Raw genomic sequence first — 22,046 nt, forward strand, 5'->3', positions numbered from 1 at the left:
AGAATACAGACTACTAAATGCCTCTCAAGAATCTCGTCAGCGTAATCTTGATAGTTACATTGTTGTTAACCTAAAACAGAAGTCTGTCTCACAGCTCCGAACCGTATCAAATTCCCCACCGTTCTGCAATGTTAACACCCGAAATGAACCAAGTCTACATTGTTCTGATTCTCCCATCTCACGGGGGCTCCTTTTCAATTTTAAAGGAATTATTTGCTTTTGACAGTTGCAGTTAAGACGTTAGTTGAAGGAGGATGCATCTAGAACCAATGCCATCGATCCTATTCCTTAATAATGATGAGGTAGTTGATGCAGAAGTCATCTCTGAAGACGTCTGGATTCATGCTTGCAATTCGTTCCTGAATGTCGCCATATAAATCATTCACAATTTCCAATCTCTCCTCTCGTGAACGATCGTCGGAGAGGCCGTCCATGAAGATGCTGTTGCTCCAGTTCCTGTGGGCGGCCACATACGCTCTTGCGAATCCATCTCTGTCATCAACACCTTCCAGGTCCCTCTTCTCCTTCCAGGCGGAGTAGAATACGTCATTGTTGATGACCACGTCAGATGAAACCAGGCGTAGGCCCGATTCCCTAACTGCAGATGTGCCATTGTCAAAAGGTGCCTTCAGATCCCTCATATTGTAATGACAGTATGCTATATTGGTGTCGATGAATTCCTTATTGGTTATCTTTCCCGTGTCTCTGTATTCCCGCCACAGGTCTGTCATTAGAAACACAAGGTTCTGCAAGGTAAAAGAGATTCGACCGCTTGTTTCATCAACGTATTCACACGACAGGGAGACAGCCAGTATTCCACCCCTTCTTAGTTCTCTACTTCTCATCAACAAAAACGTCTCCCAGTCTGAAAGACTCTGGTCACGAAGGGCCTTTATTTCGTCTGCAGAACTGTCAGGGTAGATATACAGTGATTCCTTATACGGAACCGGTGTCCTGGACAGCCAATGGGCAGCGAGCATACACATGATGAAATGCATTGAGTTAGACGGTACACACTGTTTATAGAAGTCTACACCTGTTGCAAGAGCGAATACATTGTCCATCCTCAAAAGGTAAGATGGAGGATCTGGGATAATGCCAGAAAGGCGTCTGAATAAAGAATTGAAGTCGTTTAAAGACTGGTCTTCATAGATAACTTGGAACTGCCTTTCAGAACCATGGCGTCCCTTCAGAATGGCCAACAAGTCCTTCAGGAACGTCATTGAAGTGGCTCCATCTCCTGTCCCGTAGTCACCGATGTTGAACACATGCTCTTTGAAGGGAATTTCTGGCACCATTTTCAGTAGCTTGTCCTTCACAGGGTTCATTAACTGGACTGTCTGAAGGCTCAGCGTTTTTCCATAATTTCCACACCCTGTTTGACCATAGGGTACATAGCCCTTCCCTTGAGTGTTGTATCGTCTGGAAGGTACAACCGACCTGATACTTCTCAGTTGTTGTAGACTGCAGTATATCTTTCGTGAGAACATATTACGTGCGGTCTTGCAGGACAGTGATCTGTCTGAAATGTAGAATTGGTGTTTCATAGCAACTGTTTACATTTTACCTGCTTGTCTTTGTTCCTACTGGAGCGGTAAGCTAAGGGAACCTAGTGATTAAAGCGTTAGATCTTCAGGCCGAAGACCTGGGTTCGACTCCCAACACGGTCTGAGTGTGTGAAGCCCATTTCTGGTGTCCCCCGTTCTCATATTGGTGGAATATTGCTTAAGAAACTTAATATTGCGTAGAATGTTCTTAAATTGTATCCACAAATAAGGGCCGATCGTCTTGAAGGAGTTACAGAAGTACATAGATATACCATATCCTCACATAGTTCCTCAACGTCTGAACTGCAAATGTGAGTGAGTGAGTCAGTGAGTCAGTTTGGTTTTACGCCGCACTCAGCAATATTCCAGATATATGGCGGCGGTCTGTAAATAATCGAGTCTGGACCAGACAATCCATCGATCAACAACACGAGCATCGATCTGCGACAAGCATAGTCGCCTTTTATGGCAAGCATGGGTTGCTGACGGCCTATTCTACCCCTGGCCTTCACCGGTCTGACTATATGTAATGTTACTGTGTCACTAAACTGTGTGTCGTGGTTGGGTGGTTGTATTGTGTAGATGAGTGAGTGGGTTTAGTTTCACGCTGTACGAAGCAATATTCCAGATATCTAGTGGCGATCTGTAGATAATTGAGTCTGCACCAGACAATCCAGTGATCAACAGCAACAGAATTGATCTGCGCAATTGGGAGCCGGTGACATGTGGCAACCAAGGCAGTGAGCCTGACCACCCGATCCCGTTAGTCGCATCTTACGACAAGGATAGTCACCTTTTATGGCAAGCATGGGTTGCTGAAGGACTCTTCTACCCCGGGCCTTGACCGGTCTGACTGCATATGTACTGTTACAGATTCACGGAACTGTGTGTCATACTATGGTTTTGTGTATTTTGTTGAAGAGATCGGTTTTGATGTGTTTGTCGTGTGAATTGACATGGCAGTGCATGGTCTATGTCATTTAGTGTGCATCCTTCCCTTTGTCATTCATGTAATACTGTAGTCAACTGACTAAAACAGCTACATTTTAGCTTACAGTTTTGCTGTGTACGGATATACAAGGATGTTTGTAATACGTGAGATTCCATCTGATGTTGAACAGAGATGCTATGACATTACAACAAGCACGACGGTGTAGTAAACATTTTGTATCAGATTATTTTCCGTTTTAGTTTTTGAAATTCTTTACTTAAAACATGTTTCACTGGCCCTCTTCCGTATTAACAATGAATACAAACCATTTACTGAATCACATTGATACAACTTACCAAGCGGTATCCACAGGTAATCCACAAGACGAAATGCGTGGACGTATAACTTCATGACTGTTATATACATGGTTGTACACTCATTCAGTGGAGTAAGTAGGCTGGAACTGCAAAAAGTGCACGAAGCCTCGCAGCAAATTGCTTCTTTTGTCAACCGTGATGTTTTTTCCAACATTTATACACCTAGTCATCCGCGCGGGATGCGCGGCAATGTGACGCTTGTCACAATCCCCGAACAATCATGACTTTTTATTTCTTCTACGTTCCTATTTCATGGTCCAGAGATCATTTTAAATGAGTACCCGATGACAGGGCCAAGCGGCCAAGATCGGTGTCATGAGTCTATGTGCCCAACAAAGGGAAACAATTCAACCTTATGTACCTGCATGTGGCATCAGTGGCGATGATGATCACTAGACGTAAAATTCCTCATGACATCTAATTCGTGGACAGCATAAACTGGAAAGGGTGTCAGTGTTCAAGTTTCTTGGTGTGTATTTTGATCAAAGACTAACATGGTCTTACCACATCACACATTTGTATAACACATGTAACAAGATCAACAATTTATTAAGGTGTATTTCCAAAACGAAGTGGGGTGCTGATAAGTCAAATATGTTATTGCTGTACAAGACCCTCATCTTGTCAAGACTTGATTATGGTTGCGAGGTCTATATGTCGGCAGCTAAGTGTCACCTTAATAAGCTTGACCGAATTCAGCTTTGAGCTTTGAGAAAGCTTTGAGAAATGTACTGGGGCGTATGCTACAACTCCACTCTCAGCGCTTCAAGTTGAGTGTTCAGAAATGCCCCTTCACTATCGAAGACAACAGGCATCTTTGAATATTTTTTTAAAAATGAAAACTAAAAACAATCACCATGCAGTCACTGAGATTGTTAATGATTGTGTGGAATATGACATGTGTGACTGGACTCATGGCACATTACTCTTTGGCTTGAATATACAGAGATTGGCTGATCAACATGGTATTTACAACTGTAACCTAGTTGATCCTTCTGCTCCTCCTGTTACACCACCGTGGCTTCTACTGAAACCTGGACTGAATGATGAACTCAGTTGAAGAGAATGGACCAAAACATAATAAAAGTGATAACGCAAGACGTTCTTTCTGAAAATTATTCTGACTTAACACATATATACACCGAAGCATTGACAGAGCCATCAAATGGTCGTTCTGCTTGGCTCTCTGGATTCCCAATATATCGATCAGTAAGGTGTTCAGATTCCCTGATTATCTTTCTGTTTTTGCAGTTGAACTTTTGGCCATTTTGCAAGCATTGAGATGGGTACATGAACATGATCATGAAGCCATTATCTTTACAGATTCCATGGCAGCGATCAAAGCTATAGAAGCTGGTGCAATTGGATCTAGAGATGACATTGTTCATGAGATATTAAAGTTAGATATGTCTTTAAACATGAAGTACATTGCATGCAACATTATGTGGGTCCCAGCACATGTTGGAATTCATGGGAATGAGATGGCAGATAACTTAACCAAATCTGGATTACAGTTCCCACAAGTTGATTTGTCTGAATTTCAACCAGTCCCCAAAGATTTTGAAAATGTTTTATCGAAATCTGTTTCCATGAGTTGGCGATAGATGTGGGATACGGGGAATACCGGACGTCATATGTACAAACTTAGACCATCCTTGAAAGCTGGTCATAAAATTCGTCGTCGTAAAAGGCGTGATGAGGTTATTCTTTCACGACTTAGACTTGGACACTGTGGGCTGAATGCTTACAGGAGAATTATAGACAAGGTGGTCTGTTCTAAATGTGGCCATTGCAATTTGGAGACGCCAGAAAATATCGAACATTTTCTAATTACATGCCCTGGGCCCAATAACATTCGACACAATCTCAAAAATGCTGTACTTGAGGTTGATGATGTATTTTCATTAGACACAGTTTTGGGCCCCAGTATCATGTATGGATTTTGTCTCGTCTTCTGGTAAATATGATGTTGTCTAGACCTTCTCTCGAATGGCTTAGATGTAAGTCTATGATTTTAAAACATTTTAACACTCTGTCATATGAACCTACTGCCTTTTTAATGAACAAGTATCTCGTCTTTCAGAAATGAAAGTGGTTACTTAAGGTTTTAATCCGTGACACTAAGCAGAGGTTTTAGTCGATATGCTTATTTATCTATCTAAACTAACATTGATACTGTTGCCGTTTCTTTTATTTTAATTAAACGATTCCCTTTGAAATTACAATGCGGTCACATACGGTTGTTAATTTAAATGAAGTCAAATGTGTTGGGCGCAAATAGGCTTTTTATTGGCCCATGTCGCCCTAAAACTGTAAAACCAACCAACCACCAACCTGCATGTGGTGGTTCAAAGCTAAAACTAGTACTAATTCTAGTATTCATTCATTTAACTCCGCAAAAAGCGACTATATTGAACTGGGTCACCGTTTTTTTACCTGTAGTTGTTATAACCGGTACTTGACTGAACGTCGTTTTAAAAAAAATTGCAACAAAATAAAACGGTACAGAGTTTTCAGTTTCTTTGTTATTTAATGCCGCACTCAACAATATGCCAGACAATCCAGTGATCAGACATCCCGGTGAACAATAACATGAACAATCTGTTGTGAAATCTACAGGAAAGGATATCAACACATCCGTAGAGACTTCTTTGACTGGCATTCCAGAAGTTTTGTAGATGAAGAATGAGGACTAATTTTATGGGCATGCAGCTTCTTTATTACGTATAGTCAGACTCTTGTGAAGCAATAAGTGAGGGGATGTTAAACAGGGGGAAATGTACGACGGTTGGGTAGGGTCAAATGAACATTAATTCAGCATATGATGATAGGCCTTGGGGATGACCTATCCTTCGTCACTGTTGATAGCTAGGCAAATCTTCCCTATGTGTTCAGCTTCAAGTAGTTTGAATTACTGTGGAACATCACTTCACTCCTGGCTTCCCAACATCACCCATGTAAACAACCTATGTACATCGTTCCCACCTGACTTCCAATCTGCATCCTTAATCTCTCATATATGCAACCGTGTGCATCTTCTCTACTGGCTTCCAATCAACCTACTTAATCGTGTATACCATCTGTATTATCAACCCGTTTTATTGTATAAACAACTCATTTTCGCATCATCCCTCATCTATTGTCCAAACATCTCATGTATATACATGTACTTCACCAAAAACAGTCAAAGTAAACTTAGCAGTGTTATACGTTACACTCGTACACTGGGTCTAACAAAACCTAGTAGGAGGGCGTGTCAGGTGACCTTTGAGATTGACCAATGAGAGCACAACTCAAAATCGCGAAAGTGGACATTGTAACATATATTTTGAACTAATTGCGACTTCAAGATCCCTGCACTGGAAAAAATATTGCATCAGATCAGCCGGCTCTTAAAACAACAAGCTAACATTGACACAACCTTCTCAGCGTCCCCCAGTCTCAACAACCTCTTGCATGCTAACGGAAGAAAACAACCCACTGTCAACAACAACAGCCTTAAATGTGTTATTTATAAAATAAACTGTGATTGTGGACAAAGATATATTTGTGAAACATCACGACCCATCAAAACGCGAGTCAAAGAACATCGCACCTCTGCTACCAATTCGGACAGCAAATCAGCCATCTCGGAGCACATCAAAGAAAGTCCTAATCATCAAATAAAGTGGTCTGATATCAAAATCGTAGCCAACAACCAAACGGACTTCACCAAACGCAAGCTCACCGAAGCCATTCCACATCAAACGCTACAAGCTCACCATCAACCGTGACCAAGGTTACTTCACTCCATCTGCTTATGATGCACTCCTCTACCAAGTGTGTGTGTGTGTGTGTGTGTGTGTGTGTGTGTGTGTGTGTGTGTGTGTGTGTGTGTGTGTTTTCTGGATTTCATGCATCATTCCTGCTTGACAACGGTACAAGAATCTGTATCGAAACGTCGCAATCACGCAATAAAGAAGTTGTTATCCATAACAATTTGTCCTATTTGTACACCTCAACTTCTAAAATGCCACTCAAACAAGATACCTTTTGAACTTTTACCCAAGCAAGGCTTTGTACCCGGACGATTCCGAATGCTATTTTCCCCAAGATCAGTGTAGGAGTGTAACGAATAACACTGGGGCTAAGTTTACTTAGACTGTCACCAAAAATCACTTTTCATGCATCACTTGTTTGACGACGACGTTAGTATCTATGTCGAAACGTTGCCTATACAGAATAAAGAAGTTTTGTCTGTAAATTTAGTACTCATTCTACATCCGTTGTGAATATATGTGACAGTAGACACCCAGTTTCTGATGACAGTGAATTTGATATATCGACATGTATATGTCTGACTTAAACAACCAGCCAACCAACCACAGTATATTGGTAAGAGATGTGTTTAAAGTCAAGCCTACTATTCACCTGGAACATGTGGTTATACCAATAAGATTGATAATAATAAAATTCACCAAGCAGTAGATGGCAAGGATTCCACAATAGAACCAAATTAAAAACAGTATAAAACACAGATTGTTAAACCTTTAATACATTTCAAATACAGGCTGCGTGTTTTTAACAGTGTATGTGTTAAACCAACAATACACTCCACTTGTTATTCCACAATGACGTGTGTTATACAAATAATACAGTCCACGTTTTATACCCGTGGTAAGTCAACAAGTTGAGCATAGTTAGTTAAACTTACAATACAGCTCACCTGTTATACCACAATACACTACACGTGTTGTACCCACCATACAGTTCATGTGTTATGCCCTGAATACAGTCTACGTGTTATAGCTTGAGTGCAGTCGGCTTGTTATACCTTGAATCCAGTCCACATGGTATACCCACAGCACAATCCACATGTTATACCTTTAAGACAGTCTATGTTATATCCTGAATACAGTTTATGTGTTATACCCATTGTATAGTCCACACGTTATGCGCTACATGTCACGGATTATGTCCACAATGCAGTCTATGTGTTAAACCCATGATACCGTCCACGTGTTATACCTTGAATACAGTTCACATGACATTGGAAAAATATAGTCCACAGCTAATGCCCACGATACAGCCCACGTGTTATACACACGACACAGATCACGTGTTATACACACGATACAGATCACGTGTTATACACACGATACAGATCATGTGTTATAGCCACACAGGGATGGCTTAAGTCTAATGGGGAGGCATGTAGGAATCAACTCCCCACGATCTCCAGTCCACTGTTATAGTGTTTGTCAATAAATAGTTTAATTTTTTTATGTTCTCAAAATAATTTTAATACCATATGTGATAATCTAGTAGTTACACTGTCTTTTGATGACAGCTTTTTATAAAGTATGTTCCTATATTTATTCTCAATGGTGACTTTCTGTCCTCACGATAATACTGAACTACACGTATTGTCGATATGACTTAACTTTAAACCTACTCACGACACTCAGACACAAAGGTCCAAATGGAAAATAATCACATGGTAAAAGTTTACTAAACTATGTCATACTTGTCAGCATAACATCTTCAACGGCAGAAGAATACGTGCGTGCTAACAACATCCTAGTATTCCCGTACACAACCACAATGACTAAAAAGTAGATTTTTTGTCAGTTGGCCAGTTGCTGAGAATAATCAATTATTCATTTGTCGCTGTGGCCAACTCAAGAAATGGGCTAAACGTCTGTGTACATTAATGAGGCATAGGAAGACTCAGTGAGGATATGATATGTGGATGAACATCTTCTTTAACATAGTCAGGACCAAGCATTTCACTTAATCTGGGAATATTAAGTTAGCAAGTATAAAGAGGGTGAGTGAGTGTCTAGTGAGTGGTTTTAGTTTTACGACGCTTTTCCACATCCTCGATATCTCCAGGATATACATTCCGATAAATCTCGACTATACCCTGGATGCATCTACGGTTCAGCCCAATAAATTTATTACCTTCCTTGGTTGGCTTTTAGCCAATCAGGTGTCTACGCTGGGAACTTCAGGGTAGCGATCACAACTCACTGTCGCTTTCTAAATTATGTAACCGATTAAAAAAGACAACACAAGCCATGCAGAGGTTCTCTGAAAGAGGTACAAGGGATTCTTGCATATATGTTTCTAAAGTTTCGGATCTGCCAATTTGTCTGTGTAATTTCCCTCAAATCTGAGTCGCTCTGCGACCAAACCTTCGCAGCTGCGACCGCTATCTCTGCTAACACTGGCAAGGTCGGTAGGTAGTAACGGTGGCTTAGCTGACTGGCTACTGTGAGCATGCGAAGCCAACAAAGGGAGGTAATACAATTATCGTAGATGCCCGTAGATGCACCCTGGGTATAGTGGAAACGTTTCAGAACGTACACCCTGGAGATATCGAGGATGCTTTTACCAACATTCCAGCAAAACCAATGCGGAGGACGCCAGAAATGGGCTTCCTACATTGTCACCATGTTGGGAATCCAACCAAGGTCTTCAGTGTGACAAGCAAACGCTTTAACAAACGTTTCTAGGCTCTCCTACCGCTCCGGTAGGGACAAAGACAAGCATGTAAATCTAAACAGTTGCTATGAAACACTGGTTCTATTTTTCAGAAAGATTCCTGACCCTCAAGGCCAAAACTAAAATGTTTTCATGAAAGAGTCTACAACCAAAGATAAGTAAGTATCAGGCCACTTGTACCTGATACAACACTCAAGGGAAGGACTATGTACCCTGTGGTCAAACAGGGTGTGGAAATTATGGAGCCCTCAGACAGTCCAGTTAATGAACCCTGTGAAGGACAAGCTACTGAAACTGGTGCCAGAAATTCCCTTCAAAGAGCATGTGTTCAACATTGGTGACTACGGGACAGGAGATGGAGCCACTTCAATGACGTTCCTGAAGGACCTGTTGGATATTCTGAAGGGACGCCATGGTTCTGAAAGGCAGTTCCAAGTTATCTATGAAGACCAGTCTTTAAACGACTTCAGTTCTTTATTCAGACGCCTTTCTGGCATTATCCCAGATCCTCCATCTTACCTTTTGAGGATGGACAATGTATTCGCTCTTGCAACAGGTGTAGACTTCTATAAACAGTGTGTACCGTCCAACTCAATGCATTTCATCATGTGTATGCTCGCTGCCCATTGGCTGTCCAGGACACCGGTTCCGTATAAGGAATCACTGTATATCTACCCTGACAGTTCTGCAGAGGAAGAAAAGGCCCTTCGTGACCAGTCTTTCAGACTGAGAGATGTTCTTGCTGATGAGAGGTAGAGAGCTAAGAAGGGGAGGAATACTGGTTGTCTCCCTCTATCTTGATGAAACATGCGGTCGACATGTTTCTGCCTTGCAGAGTCTGGTTTCTAATGACAGACATGCGGCGAAAGAGAGACACAAAAGATTGCTTTAAGGATGAATATCCAGAGGCTTCAGAAAAAGTTGAGGGTTGTACTGAACTTCAAGTCAAAGTGCAGTATTGAGACAAATGTCATTGCCATTCAAAATCTGTACAGCAACATTCAGGCCCCTGTGCAGCCTTTATTGTTTGGACACAGCTTTTACTAGCTGCACAGAGTGTCTGGTGGTAACAGCACAGCAGACTTAGATGATATGAGTTCAACATGTGAAGGATATATGCTACTGCTTTCATCCAGTCTGAAATAAAACACGTGTGGCAGACATTGTCCCACCCAAAGGCGTCAACGGGTGAATTTGAGCTCAGTGACACAGGAGGTTTTGAGACCACAGATGATCCATATTGTCTTGTCGACTCACACCATCCAGAAACTCAGCCCATGAACATAATATGAGTTTTGTTCGTAGTGTGACGGTACAAGTGACGTTTGGGTGGACAATATAGTTTTAAATTTTATCATCACACATTAAAAAAGAAACTCCCATGCTTTGTTAAACTTGGCAGTCAGGGTCGAGTTATATAAATGCATGCACCCAGTGAAACCTGTTTCGGCAGTATTCAAGACTGACAATTCTCTGGTGCCTCTGCTCTCGTCCACCAGGAAAGCAGACACTTAAACTATTTCTTGTTATTTGTGAAACAAGTAGAGTCACTAAGGTGGCATAATCCGGCGGGGCAAATTATCAAATCATGAAAACGAAGGTAGTAGTTTAAGATGAAGTTAAATGCCTGAAGCTTGGTGATGAATAAGAAAATCCAGTGACCGGTTCTTGAGATATCGTGTTGACAAGTTTAACAAGCAGGTGGACATGCTGAAATCATCAAAGTATCTCCGTGACCTTGAACACGAAGTGAAGGTCACCCAAATCGACTGGGCTTTGGAGCTGAATATGAAGAAAATCCAGTGAATGGTTATTGAGATATCGTGCCGACAAGCTTAACATGCAGCTTAGCATGATGAAATCTTCAAAGTGTCGTCATGACCTTAAAAATTATATGAAGGTCACCAAAATCCACCGGGCCCTGTGCCTTAATTCCCCAGAATACGTTTGGAACTGAACATGAAGAAAATCCTGTAGATGGTTCTTGAGATATCTCGCTGACAAGGTTAACATGCTGCTTAACATGACAAAAATCTTCAAAATGTCGCCATGACCTTGAAAATTAAGTGAAGGTCACCAAAATAGACTGGGCCCTGCACCTTTCATAGAATAAGCTTGAATATGAAGAAAATCCAGGGGATGGTTCTTGAGATATATCGCTGACAAACGTAAAAGGTTAAAGTCACCTTGTGACCTTGAAAAGAAGGTAAAAGCCACAAACTGACTGAGGTCTGCGTTTTACTATGATAAACCTAGGTACCAAATATGAAAAGAATCTATTGAATTGCTCTTAAAATACTTACGAACGGACGGACGGACGGGCCTAATGCTTTATTATGCTATACGCGCGGCGGGGAATAATAATTATAAACAAAATATGTACATACTGAAACAAGAACTAACCAAAGATATGAACCAGTTAGTCCTTGCATATTTCTTGTATCCTTTCGTAAAATGATCATCCTCAACTTATTATTAACACTATTATAATAGTAGAAATACACAAAATAATGCTCTCGGTGTCAAAATTAAGGACAGTCAGCTTTATCTTTGGGCGAAGATTAATGGTTCATCGGCTTGGATTTAAAAAGGTTACGCTATAATTATTTTCTCATCAACTGCAGTCCCACAGGCCCCCACTGCGTGTCAGAAAATTGATAAACCGAGTTACGTAAACAAAATTAGGTCGTCAGTGCAATCAAATTGGTTGATAAAATGACACGTGCACGTGCAAAAATGAGAGGGAAATTCAAACTTTTTGCAACCTATGTTGTTTTAACTTATCTTCATAACTTTCAAAATATTTTTTAAAGAAACACATTCATTCAGCGTAATGTGTTAACTAGTCAGATGGCCGGAGTTAGCGAAGTCAAAAACTGATGACCAAATTTGTATACTTCCGGCATAGGAACTCGTCTTTGGCAATACAATAAGAAATAACAATATGCCTCCTACATATATCAGAAATATGGACAAGTGCTTTTGATACTTGTGAGACCTTAAAAATACAATATATTAATTGATGAGTGGGCAATTGTCCGGTTTTCGATCATATCGCCCTATTTACATGTTATATATACTAGGAAGGCTGGATAGTAAACCGGGGCAAAGGTTATCGATTGCGTGACCCGCAATGGTGGCCTATGCTTGCATTCGTCATCAACGGAATTCGAATGTCATTCCAGAAAAGGAAAGGGAATGTAATAAACTTTTGTGAAAACATAAGATAGGAAAATATAAACATCATATTTCCAAGCATTCCATGTACATAGTCTGTTGTCTTGATTCCCTCCTGGCAGTAACGATAACCGCAACACGACTTTGTAGAGATCCTAAAAGATAAGAACTTTTCTAGAATTTGGCCTAGGACACTTTTGTGTTTATCACGTAGCGGATAAAGTCTCACTTTCTGAAAGGATCACAGTGTTCCAACATCCACACTTAACGTCAATAATTTTCACTGAGGTCAAGGACACCGGTTTAAAGACATCAGATGACCTTGTGTGACCTTGGCCTAACTGACCGTACTTGTTCCATCCTGATGTATACAAAACACCGTCATCTGAAAAGGAACAATAAACATAAAAGAACCAAGAACTCTTACACTAACTTCATTAAATAGTCTGTCACTTCAAGAAAGATTAGGTTACTTTTCAAAGTTAGTGTGTGAACCCGGTACTTATGTCATTGGACCTTTCTTCAGACCTATTGCGGCACTGAGCAATATCCTAGCTACATGACGGAAATCATTTAACAGACAAATAATCTTAAATAATAGATGATTATTCTTGGTAAACTTGCATAATGGGCTCCAAAGTACACAGCAAACATACCTGTGACAACGGCAGTATGGCGAGATCCACACGACACCTTGACAGCCGTGTAGTCATCTGGGAGTGACGACACCAACAGCGGGGAACTTATCAGTGAGAGTCTGGCCTTATTGACAAACTTCTTCTGTAGCTCATCTACATCCTTCTCCTTATAAGTACCTATAATCATCCCCGGATCCTCTTCTACAATTTTCCCCGAATCTTCTTTTACAACCTTCCCCCCATCCTCTTCTACAAGCTTTCCCTGATCCTCATTTTCATCCGTCCCTTGTTCAACTGTTTCACCATCTCCACATCCAGAATCAAGTTCCACCTCGTTGATCATGACCGAATTGTGAGGTTCTGTTAATTCCTTTCTAGTACCAAGGCTTCTGGTTTTTCTGTTGATGGAATCCAAACAGGCTGGATGACGTTGTGTTGGACTGGAACTTTTGTCTTCAAAATTAAAAGGAGAATAGCGGCTTTGTGAAACTTTCATTTGTTCTGACTCGGAATTGGTAGTTTCAGTTGGGCTGATCTGAGCAAGATTTTGTGAGTCTCCAGATGCCTGTCCTATATTAGCATGGTGTAATGCAGTGGCATCCACGTTGACCACTTGTTCAGTCGAGTGTCCAAGTTGGCCACTTTCATTCCATCCCCATGTAAACAGATCACCACTTGCTACAAGCAAAGATTAAATTCAGTCGCCTGAATAGAACATACACATCACAGAACACCAAAACGTATTTGTATTAGTTGGGGTACAAAAAGGCTAAATCATAATGCACTATATACAAATACACGTAATCATAAGGGCAGAAGTACTAACATAGTACTAAAACCTGTTTCATTTATTAAGAACGGTGCCACTCAGCTTTGAAACTTTGGTTTGGGCACCACGGATGTCACAACCGGCCAGGTTATTCCGCTTACGACAAGTATTGGCTTGATGTTCAACGTGGACCGGCCATGACGGCTTTAATATTTATCACCCGTATCTGTTTCATAACTCCCTGTATCATCAATTCAACTTGATAGGGGAAGGCGAGGGGGGCGGGGGCTACCAAAGAGACGCTGGTAGAGGTCATTTGCCGCTTTCATACATACTGAGGGGAAAAAGAGGACCAAGTAAAAGGACAAGTGTTCCTTTATTTTCTTCCAGGTTCTTCATAAACGTTGTTTCGCATGGCTTGTGAAAAAAAAATGTAAAAAAAGGGGGACACTTGTGCTTTCATGTGATCCCATATTTATCCCTCAATACAACATGAGAACCGGTATGGTCCCGTTGGTTCAAGAGTTATAATGATCAAGTCGTTATGACACTTTGTCTGTTGGTTAGCTCTGCACTCATTTATATCCTCAAGTCTGGATCACGTAATCGAGTGATTGACACTGTAAAGTACGATCCAACAAGGAACCTTGCAACCGAGCCATAGGTTGCTAATGATAAATTCAAACTTGGAATCCTCGTATGCAAGTTGATGTAAGTTCCCTTTACCAATGACACGAGGACACCAGAAATGGGCTTCACACACTGTACCCATGTGGGGCATACAACTGGAATCTTCGGCGTGAAGAGCCAGTGGTCCTCCCCCGACCACCCAAAGTTTTAAGTTATAAGAGAATTGCACATAGCCAAACGTGTTTTCCTTTACAAATAAAATATGTTTGTTGTGGTCTCTCGGAGTTCACGTTGCTCACATGACGCCTTAGCGATTTGCACTTTGACCATGGACGGATAAATTGGAGTCACACAAACCTCTCAGTCCAGGACTGGCAAGCAAAGACATCGAGATGAGTATATGTATATGTATACATCGAGACATGTATATCAGTATCTATGGTACCTGTTATGGCTGCTGAATGCCATCCCCCGGCTGCCACACCCACAACACGGAGGCCGTCGAGACAGTCCACCATCCTTGGCTCCGTCTCCTCCTCCACAGAGTCATGACCCAGCTGACCACGGCTACAACACACGGTGGAACCTCCATAGTACTGGCATCTCCATCTGGACCAACTGAGTCCATGTTAGATTGTATCATTGTAGCATTTGTATACCCGTTCAATACCGCTCCCATTAGTCTGATCCACATTAGTCAGGTCCCCTCAGTCAGGATTCAGATATTGATCCACGTTAGTCTAGACCCCTTCAATCAGGATTCAGATATTGATCCACCATAATCTGGACCCCCCTCAGTCAGGATTCAGATATGGATCCACGTTAGTCTGGACCCCCTCAGTCAGGATTCAGATATTGATCGTTAGTCTGGACCCCTTCAATCAGGATTCAGATATTGATCCACAATAGTCTGGACCCCTTCAATCAGGATTCAGATATTGATCCACGTTAGTCTAGTTCCCGTTAGTGTGATCCACATTAGTCTGGCTACTAGGATTCCAGACTTGTACTGTTTGAGACATCCAGACATAAATAAAGGAAGACTGACTTCAAAATTGTTTGCGTTGATAGGGGATAATATGTACAAATGTGAAAATCGCTTTTACATTTGTCACCACATCAAAACGAAAAAAATGTTACATTCAAGGAGAGAAGGGGTCATGGATAATTTCTCACGAGATAGTGAATATATCATGAGCAGATATTTAAGTAGACAGAAACGATCGCAAGGAATAACGCTGTTTCAGTTAGAATTATTCTAACACATGTTGGTGAAATTGCAAATACATTTTCTGCAAATTATTAGAGTAACTCATGACTCGAAATGTCAGTATTTATTACACGATTCCATATTCCCCATTACCGCTTGACCATGTGAACATGTCACGTGACTGCCTTTCACCGTCACGTGACTGCCTTTCACCGTCTCCGAAGCGTCCAGCAGTCTAAGTGAAAACACGTCTTGGGCATTTACAGTGAAAACAACGAACGACATAATCACCATTAATCATTCAACTACCTACCTCCCAAGTCCAAAACTGTAAACATGGCCGTGTTTCGTGAGGAAGAGAACATGTTCTTTGCCACAAGACAGGGTCGTGACTGGAGAGAGTGTAAAAACTTGTCTCAAAAACGCAACCTTTCCATCCGAGCCTTTACGTGGATTATCCTCTGCACTGCAAGTGCCTCCATCCACGATCTCTGATAATCTTCCTCCATCTGGAAATAGCAGTCACAGGATTAATATACGCCAGTTAAGTAGCAGGATATTAAATTTAACAATTCACTCACGACAGTGACTGCTTTAGTCGGTTACAATCTGTTTGTAAGAGATCTCGTTCCTTTATCGCCACAACATTTACCAAGTACAAAAATGGTTCAAGATGCCATTTATGTCACGGTGTATCGGTGCCGAAAGAGATGCACATCTTAGACGCCTGTACCAATGGTCACGGGTATAAACCTGACAAATCTGGATCCACTTCAAAAAGTGAGTGTAACGTTACGGCTATGGGTTAACATTGACTTAACGAGACGATTGCTTTAAGTGATTGAGTGAGTTCGGTTTTACGCCACACTTAGCAATATTAGAGCTATATGGCGGCGGTCTGTAAATAATCGAGTCTGGACCAGGAAATCCAGTGATCAACAGCATCGATCTGCGCAATTGGGAACCGATGGCATGTGTCAATCAAGTCAGCGAGGCCGACCACCCGATCCCGTTCGTCGCCTCTTACGACAAGAAAAATCGCCTTTTATAGCAAGCATGGGTTGCTGAAGGCCTGTCACGGGCAACAATCGCTTTGAGAAACGGGACCTTGGTTCTAGATTCTTATTTGCCTGACATGAGGTCTGAAGCGGGTTGAGGATTGCCTGACGACACAACCACGACAGGAATGACAGGAAGTATCGGGAATAAACCTAACTCAGGTCATAAGACTGGTGAGTGAACGCTTTAAACATCCCGCTAGACGAACGCTCCTTCAAGGCATAACATAGTATATACATGTATACGTAAAATAGTAATGTTACAGCAAAATTACGGTTACTTTATACACGTTGGGCGACTACACAGACATGTCTGGACTTGACGATCCAGTGATTGATAATATGAGCAAATAACATCCCATAATCAGTCAATATACAGAGCCTGACCACCTTGTCCAATAAGTCACCTCTTATGTTTGCTTTTAGCGTTTCTTGTTTAATAAGGCGCTCAGGTGTATATGTGACAGCACGACTTCTATTTTACACTTACAATGTCACAGAGTAGCTCTTTCCCTGCCTGGACCAAATATCCGAGCCATTTTACTGTTCTGCAGTATTATTAAATACATACCGTGTATACAATATAATTTGTCCTCTCCTCCAATAATATCGTCTATCCGAGTGTCCACTTCTACGTTCAATGTGGAGTTGGGCACGTCGGTCAAACTCCCGATGACATATTGTCCCGCTGCTGTCTTGTACACCGTCCTGATCCAGCTTGTCGCCACGGGACAACATGAATCTTCCGTGTACGTAGACGCTATAGAAAACACAGTTACTATTTATACCAGTCTAAGTAACCTTGCACTCCACTACTGCGTCTAGCGAAACCTAATAGGAGGTTGCCTTTGAGATTGACCAATCAGAACACAGCTTACGAAATCGCGATAGTGGACATTCGCACCTACCTTTTGAACTTTTACCTCAGAAAGGTTTGTACCCGAACGATTCCGAATGCTATTACGATCGATACCGGGTAATGCACATGAAGCACGCTACATTAACTGTCAATAGAGAGTAAACAGTCACTAAAAATAGCGTTTTTGTCAATATTCAAGAATGTCAGCTTGCGGAAATATTATCTAATGATAACCATGTCATCAGAATGTCCTGTGCATATACACTGCAGTTCAAGTACATGTGTTTTATAAGGACTTTCGTTTATTGAGGGATCAGTGTCCGTGACTAGCGATTTTTAAAGTCCCGCCATACCCTAAACAATAGCCGTTGTCTGATTGGTTAAATCCGTTCGGCCTTCTCGCGTTTGATTGGACGGTCATAGGTCGCTCAAAGGTTACCTGACGCAACCTCCTACTAGGGTTTGTTAGACGCAGTAGTGGAGTGTAAGGAAAAGAACTGAGACTAAGTTTACTTAAACTGCTATTTATACTAACTCTCTACATACGCATTGGTCAAAACGTAAGACCACAACGACAGAACGTATCATATCTCTTGGTCCATGATTGTTTATTTGTTGCTGTTTAACGCCGTACTAAGGAATATCCCAACTATATGGTGGCGGTCTGTAAACAATAGTGCCTGAACCAGACAATCCAGAGGTCAACAGCATGAACATCGACCTACGCAGTTGGGATACAATGACAGCGAGTCTGACCATCCGACCCCCTATAAGCATTTGTCGCTGAAGACCAGTTCTAACTTGAATTCTTGACCCAGGCAATTTGAATACCTCAGGTAACGCCAAGAGATATTTATGCCAATGAATTTTCGAACAGAAAAGCACCTGATACAGAGATAAGGTCAAAATGATTTGTATGTTAATCACTGTATGCTGGAACATGTCAAGATTACAGTGTCTATGGCATATGTACATGTCATCTGAAAAAGTTTTCAAATATTTCGAAAAATTTAATTTTAATATCCGCATTGATCAGAATGCCTCTTTTATATTTCTTCTCAGCTGAAGATATGTTCTGGGGCCGGTAGTCTCTCTTAATCTCTCTTATCACTGGAGTTCATTTGCAATTAAGATAATGGCATCATGTGTTACTATCAAAACTGAATACGACTAAGCATCAGTATATAGGTGTCAGGTGTTAGTGAATGTTTCAAATAATAATTAAGAGATCATATCAGTTGGTTACACCTTTTCTTCATCTGTGTTAACTTTGTTTTCTCATTGTCAATGGATGTCAATCCTTTAACACTATGTTGAGACCAGTGCTATAAATTCCTCCGAAAGATTGATCTCCTACCCACGGAGATAATTACAGACCCACGTACATCTGTATATATGATACTATTCAGGGGTACACTAACTCTGTTGTCTAGACTACCAGTTGTCCGACTTCCTTTTGTGTGGAAGTCACGGTGGCTGAGTGGGTTAGACGGCTGACTTTGTGTGCAGGTGATTTGGTGCCTGAGTGAGGATGTGGATTCGAATAAACACAATAGACTGTGTACTTTGATGAGAAACTGTAACTGATACTATAACATATGTTACATAGTACAACTAAACGATTTGCAAACAAAATCATACCTGAGTTGCGTTGGAAACGCAACTTTGACCATGTGATCAAACAAGCGGAGAGACTATTTGTTCTCACACTCAGTTTGACTGGGCTTTCAAAATATGGCAGAACAGGGGTCTGTGTGGATTTGTGTTGAGCATTTCGCTCGTGCAGGTGAGATATTTGTTGAAATCCATTAAATCCGCAAGCGTATACGTCCATAATAATTCCTAAAAAAAAGAAAGAAAAGAAAGGTCATGGGTAAAAAGTGTACAATGTATGTGTATGCTAAAGAGCTCGGCGTATAAATGATACACTGCAGAGATTCAGTAATCTAACCTTTTAAAGAACCACTCTCATATCACTGTATATACACCATGCACGTTTTACATCAGTACAAAATGTCGATTGTTTCTACTGGTCGAGTTGATCGGTTTCATTGCAAGCTCCTCGCACTGAACTGTATATAGCATCCTTCAGCAGCGTATGCGGCAAGCTTTGTGTGGAGTGGTAAGAACTGAGGGCACGATAAAGCTCCCCTCCGCGATGCACCTACACAACATGAACGAGTTTTCTCATAAGGAAAATACTCACCTATAAACATGCGCTGTGCAAGAGTGTGTGTCAGACGCAGTTATGCGTTTACTAGAGTAATCACGAGTAACAATCACGTCACACTTTACAAGCAGTAAATGCAATAGCAGAATATTCATAGTATCTCGCGATTCGTATAGCACTTAGGATGGGAATACCTTAGCTTCATGCAAAGCAGTTTCAAATCGATCACTCGTGCGTACATTCCGTTTCGCCGGTCCGTGAGGGAATAAAAACCTCAAGTCGACCAAGTGTTCAACCTTCATACCAAAGTGTATGGCAATATTTTACAAAAACCTGTGACTTTCTGTATCCAACTCCACGACAGATTTCGAGTCCTTGATGATGTTAGCGAGGGGGAACAGGTCAAAATGGTCACACTGACACAGAGATAACCTCAGTAAAGGTTACTTCATAAATTGAGAACCAGGACAGCTTTTCACTACACTTCAGGAGGCACAAGTGATGATGAAGGTAAGATGCATTAGGTATTTGAGAAATGGCCATGTATCCTTTAATTTGCACATAAATTACTATTAACATGTGATTATACACATTATGTAACCATAATAAAGATGTGAATCCAGTAGTGCCTTGCTAAAGGTCGCGTGCAAGCAAAAAATCAAAAGTAATTAAAACACAGTTATCACCTTTTCCTGATATATAAAATGCATTACTGATTAAGAAAAAAAAATACACAAAATTATTTGTGTATAATCGCAAGTCAAAAGCACAATATTTGGATTTACCTCCCTTGAAACCTAGCAGCAGCAATACCAAACCCTGTCAGAGCCGGTAGGTGTGCACTCAAATGTAACAAAGCCTTTTCATTGGTGACTGGATCATTTGCTGATATGCTTAGCCGGCTCTTTGTTTATTAAGCCATATAAGTCCAATAAGCATTAATATCAAACTGTATGAGGTCAATGATTGAAGTTATGCGTTGCATATTGTCATTAGCAGACAGGTAGGCAGACATATAGGTGTCAGTAAACCAGACAATGAGTTTTGTTTGTGACAGAGTCTGCTTACCACAATCAACATTTTTTTCTGTTTTTATGTAACAAGTAGATTATGTACTTGTTTGTGTACACTGCCAAGATTAGACTACTGCTCACAACCTATTACTGTTTCAAGCTCCGCGAACTGCACATGCACTATTCACAGCGCATGCAATAGGAGCCTAGTGCAGCATAGCTGCTGAAACCACTTTTTTCCCCAGAGCTGGGGGAAACTCAGTGTATCATTTGAATTCCAATTTCGTGGGCTTTTTCTCATCTCAGTTTATTTTTGTTTGTTTTTTTCAACTTCATAGGTTGTATTGACCCATGAAGGTCCCGAGGTAGAATAGTAGAATAGTCCTTCAGCAACCAATGCTTGCCATAAAAGGCGACTATGCTTGTCATAAGAGGTGACTAACGAGTGGTCAGGATCTCTGACTTGGTTGACACATGTCATCGGTTCCCAACTGTGCAGATCGATGCTCATGTTGTTGATCACTGGATTGTCTGGTCCAGATTCGATTATTTACAGACTGTCGCCATATCACTGAAATATTGCTGAGTGCTGCACTAGACCAGACAATCCAGAGAGCAACAGCATGAGCATCATGCCGCACTCAGCAATATTCCAGCTATATGGCAGTGGTCTGTAAATAATCGAGTCTGGACCAGACAATCCAGAGGGCAACAGCATGAGCATCAGTCTACGCAATTGGGAACCGATGACATGTGTCAACCAAGTCAGCGAGTCTGACCACCTGATCCTATTAGTCACCTCTTACGACAAGCATAGTTTCCTTTCATGGCAAGCATGGGTTGCTGAAGGCTTATTCTACCCCGGACCTTCAAGTGTCTGTAATGTTACGAATACTTTGTGGATATGGTCCCAGAAAACCATGCTTCTTGTACAGTGACGGACAGCATTAGGAGTCAAGACCTCTGACTTGTTTATGCATGTCAACCTATCCAGCTGACAGAGTGATGTTTGTAATGTCAGTAACAAGATTCTGTTGTCCAGACTATTACCTACACCCTGCCGTCACATATCTAGAGTCTTGCTGAGAAACATGTTGAACAGTGCAAACAGTCACTGGAGATAACAAGTTTCATCCTAATGAGCTCAACTGACAACGTAATTAAAGAAAAGACATTCCACA

The 22,046-nt window shown here is 41.3% G+C and overlaps 1 protein-coding gene across 1 annotated transcript; it reads right to left on the reverse strand.

The window, feature by feature from the left end:
* Positions 1–281: 281 nt before the first annotated feature.
* Positions 282–19,516, reverse strand: LOC137264898 (uncharacterized). The gene is made up of 7 exons (XM_067800256.1): positions 19,324–19,516; positions 17,395–17,583; positions 16,079–16,274; positions 15,001–15,122; positions 13,175–13,834; positions 12,651–12,673; positions 282–1,502 (listed from the first exon to the last, which is right to left on the reverse strand). The coding sequence occupies exons 1-7, from the start codon at positions 19,514–19,516 to the stop codon at positions 282–284; spliced, it is 2,604 nt and encodes an 867-aa protein (XP_067656357.1).
* Between the last annotated feature and the right edge of the window lie 2,530 nt (positions 19,517–22,046).

The sequence above is a fragment of the Haliotis asinina genome, chromosome 15, assembly GCF_037392515.1.
Source record: "Haliotis asinina isolate JCU_RB_2024 chromosome 15, JCU_Hal_asi_v2, whole genome shotgun sequence".
NCBI classification, from domain to species: Eukaryota; Metazoa; Mollusca; class Gastropoda; order Lepetellida; family Haliotidae; genus Haliotis; species Haliotis asinina.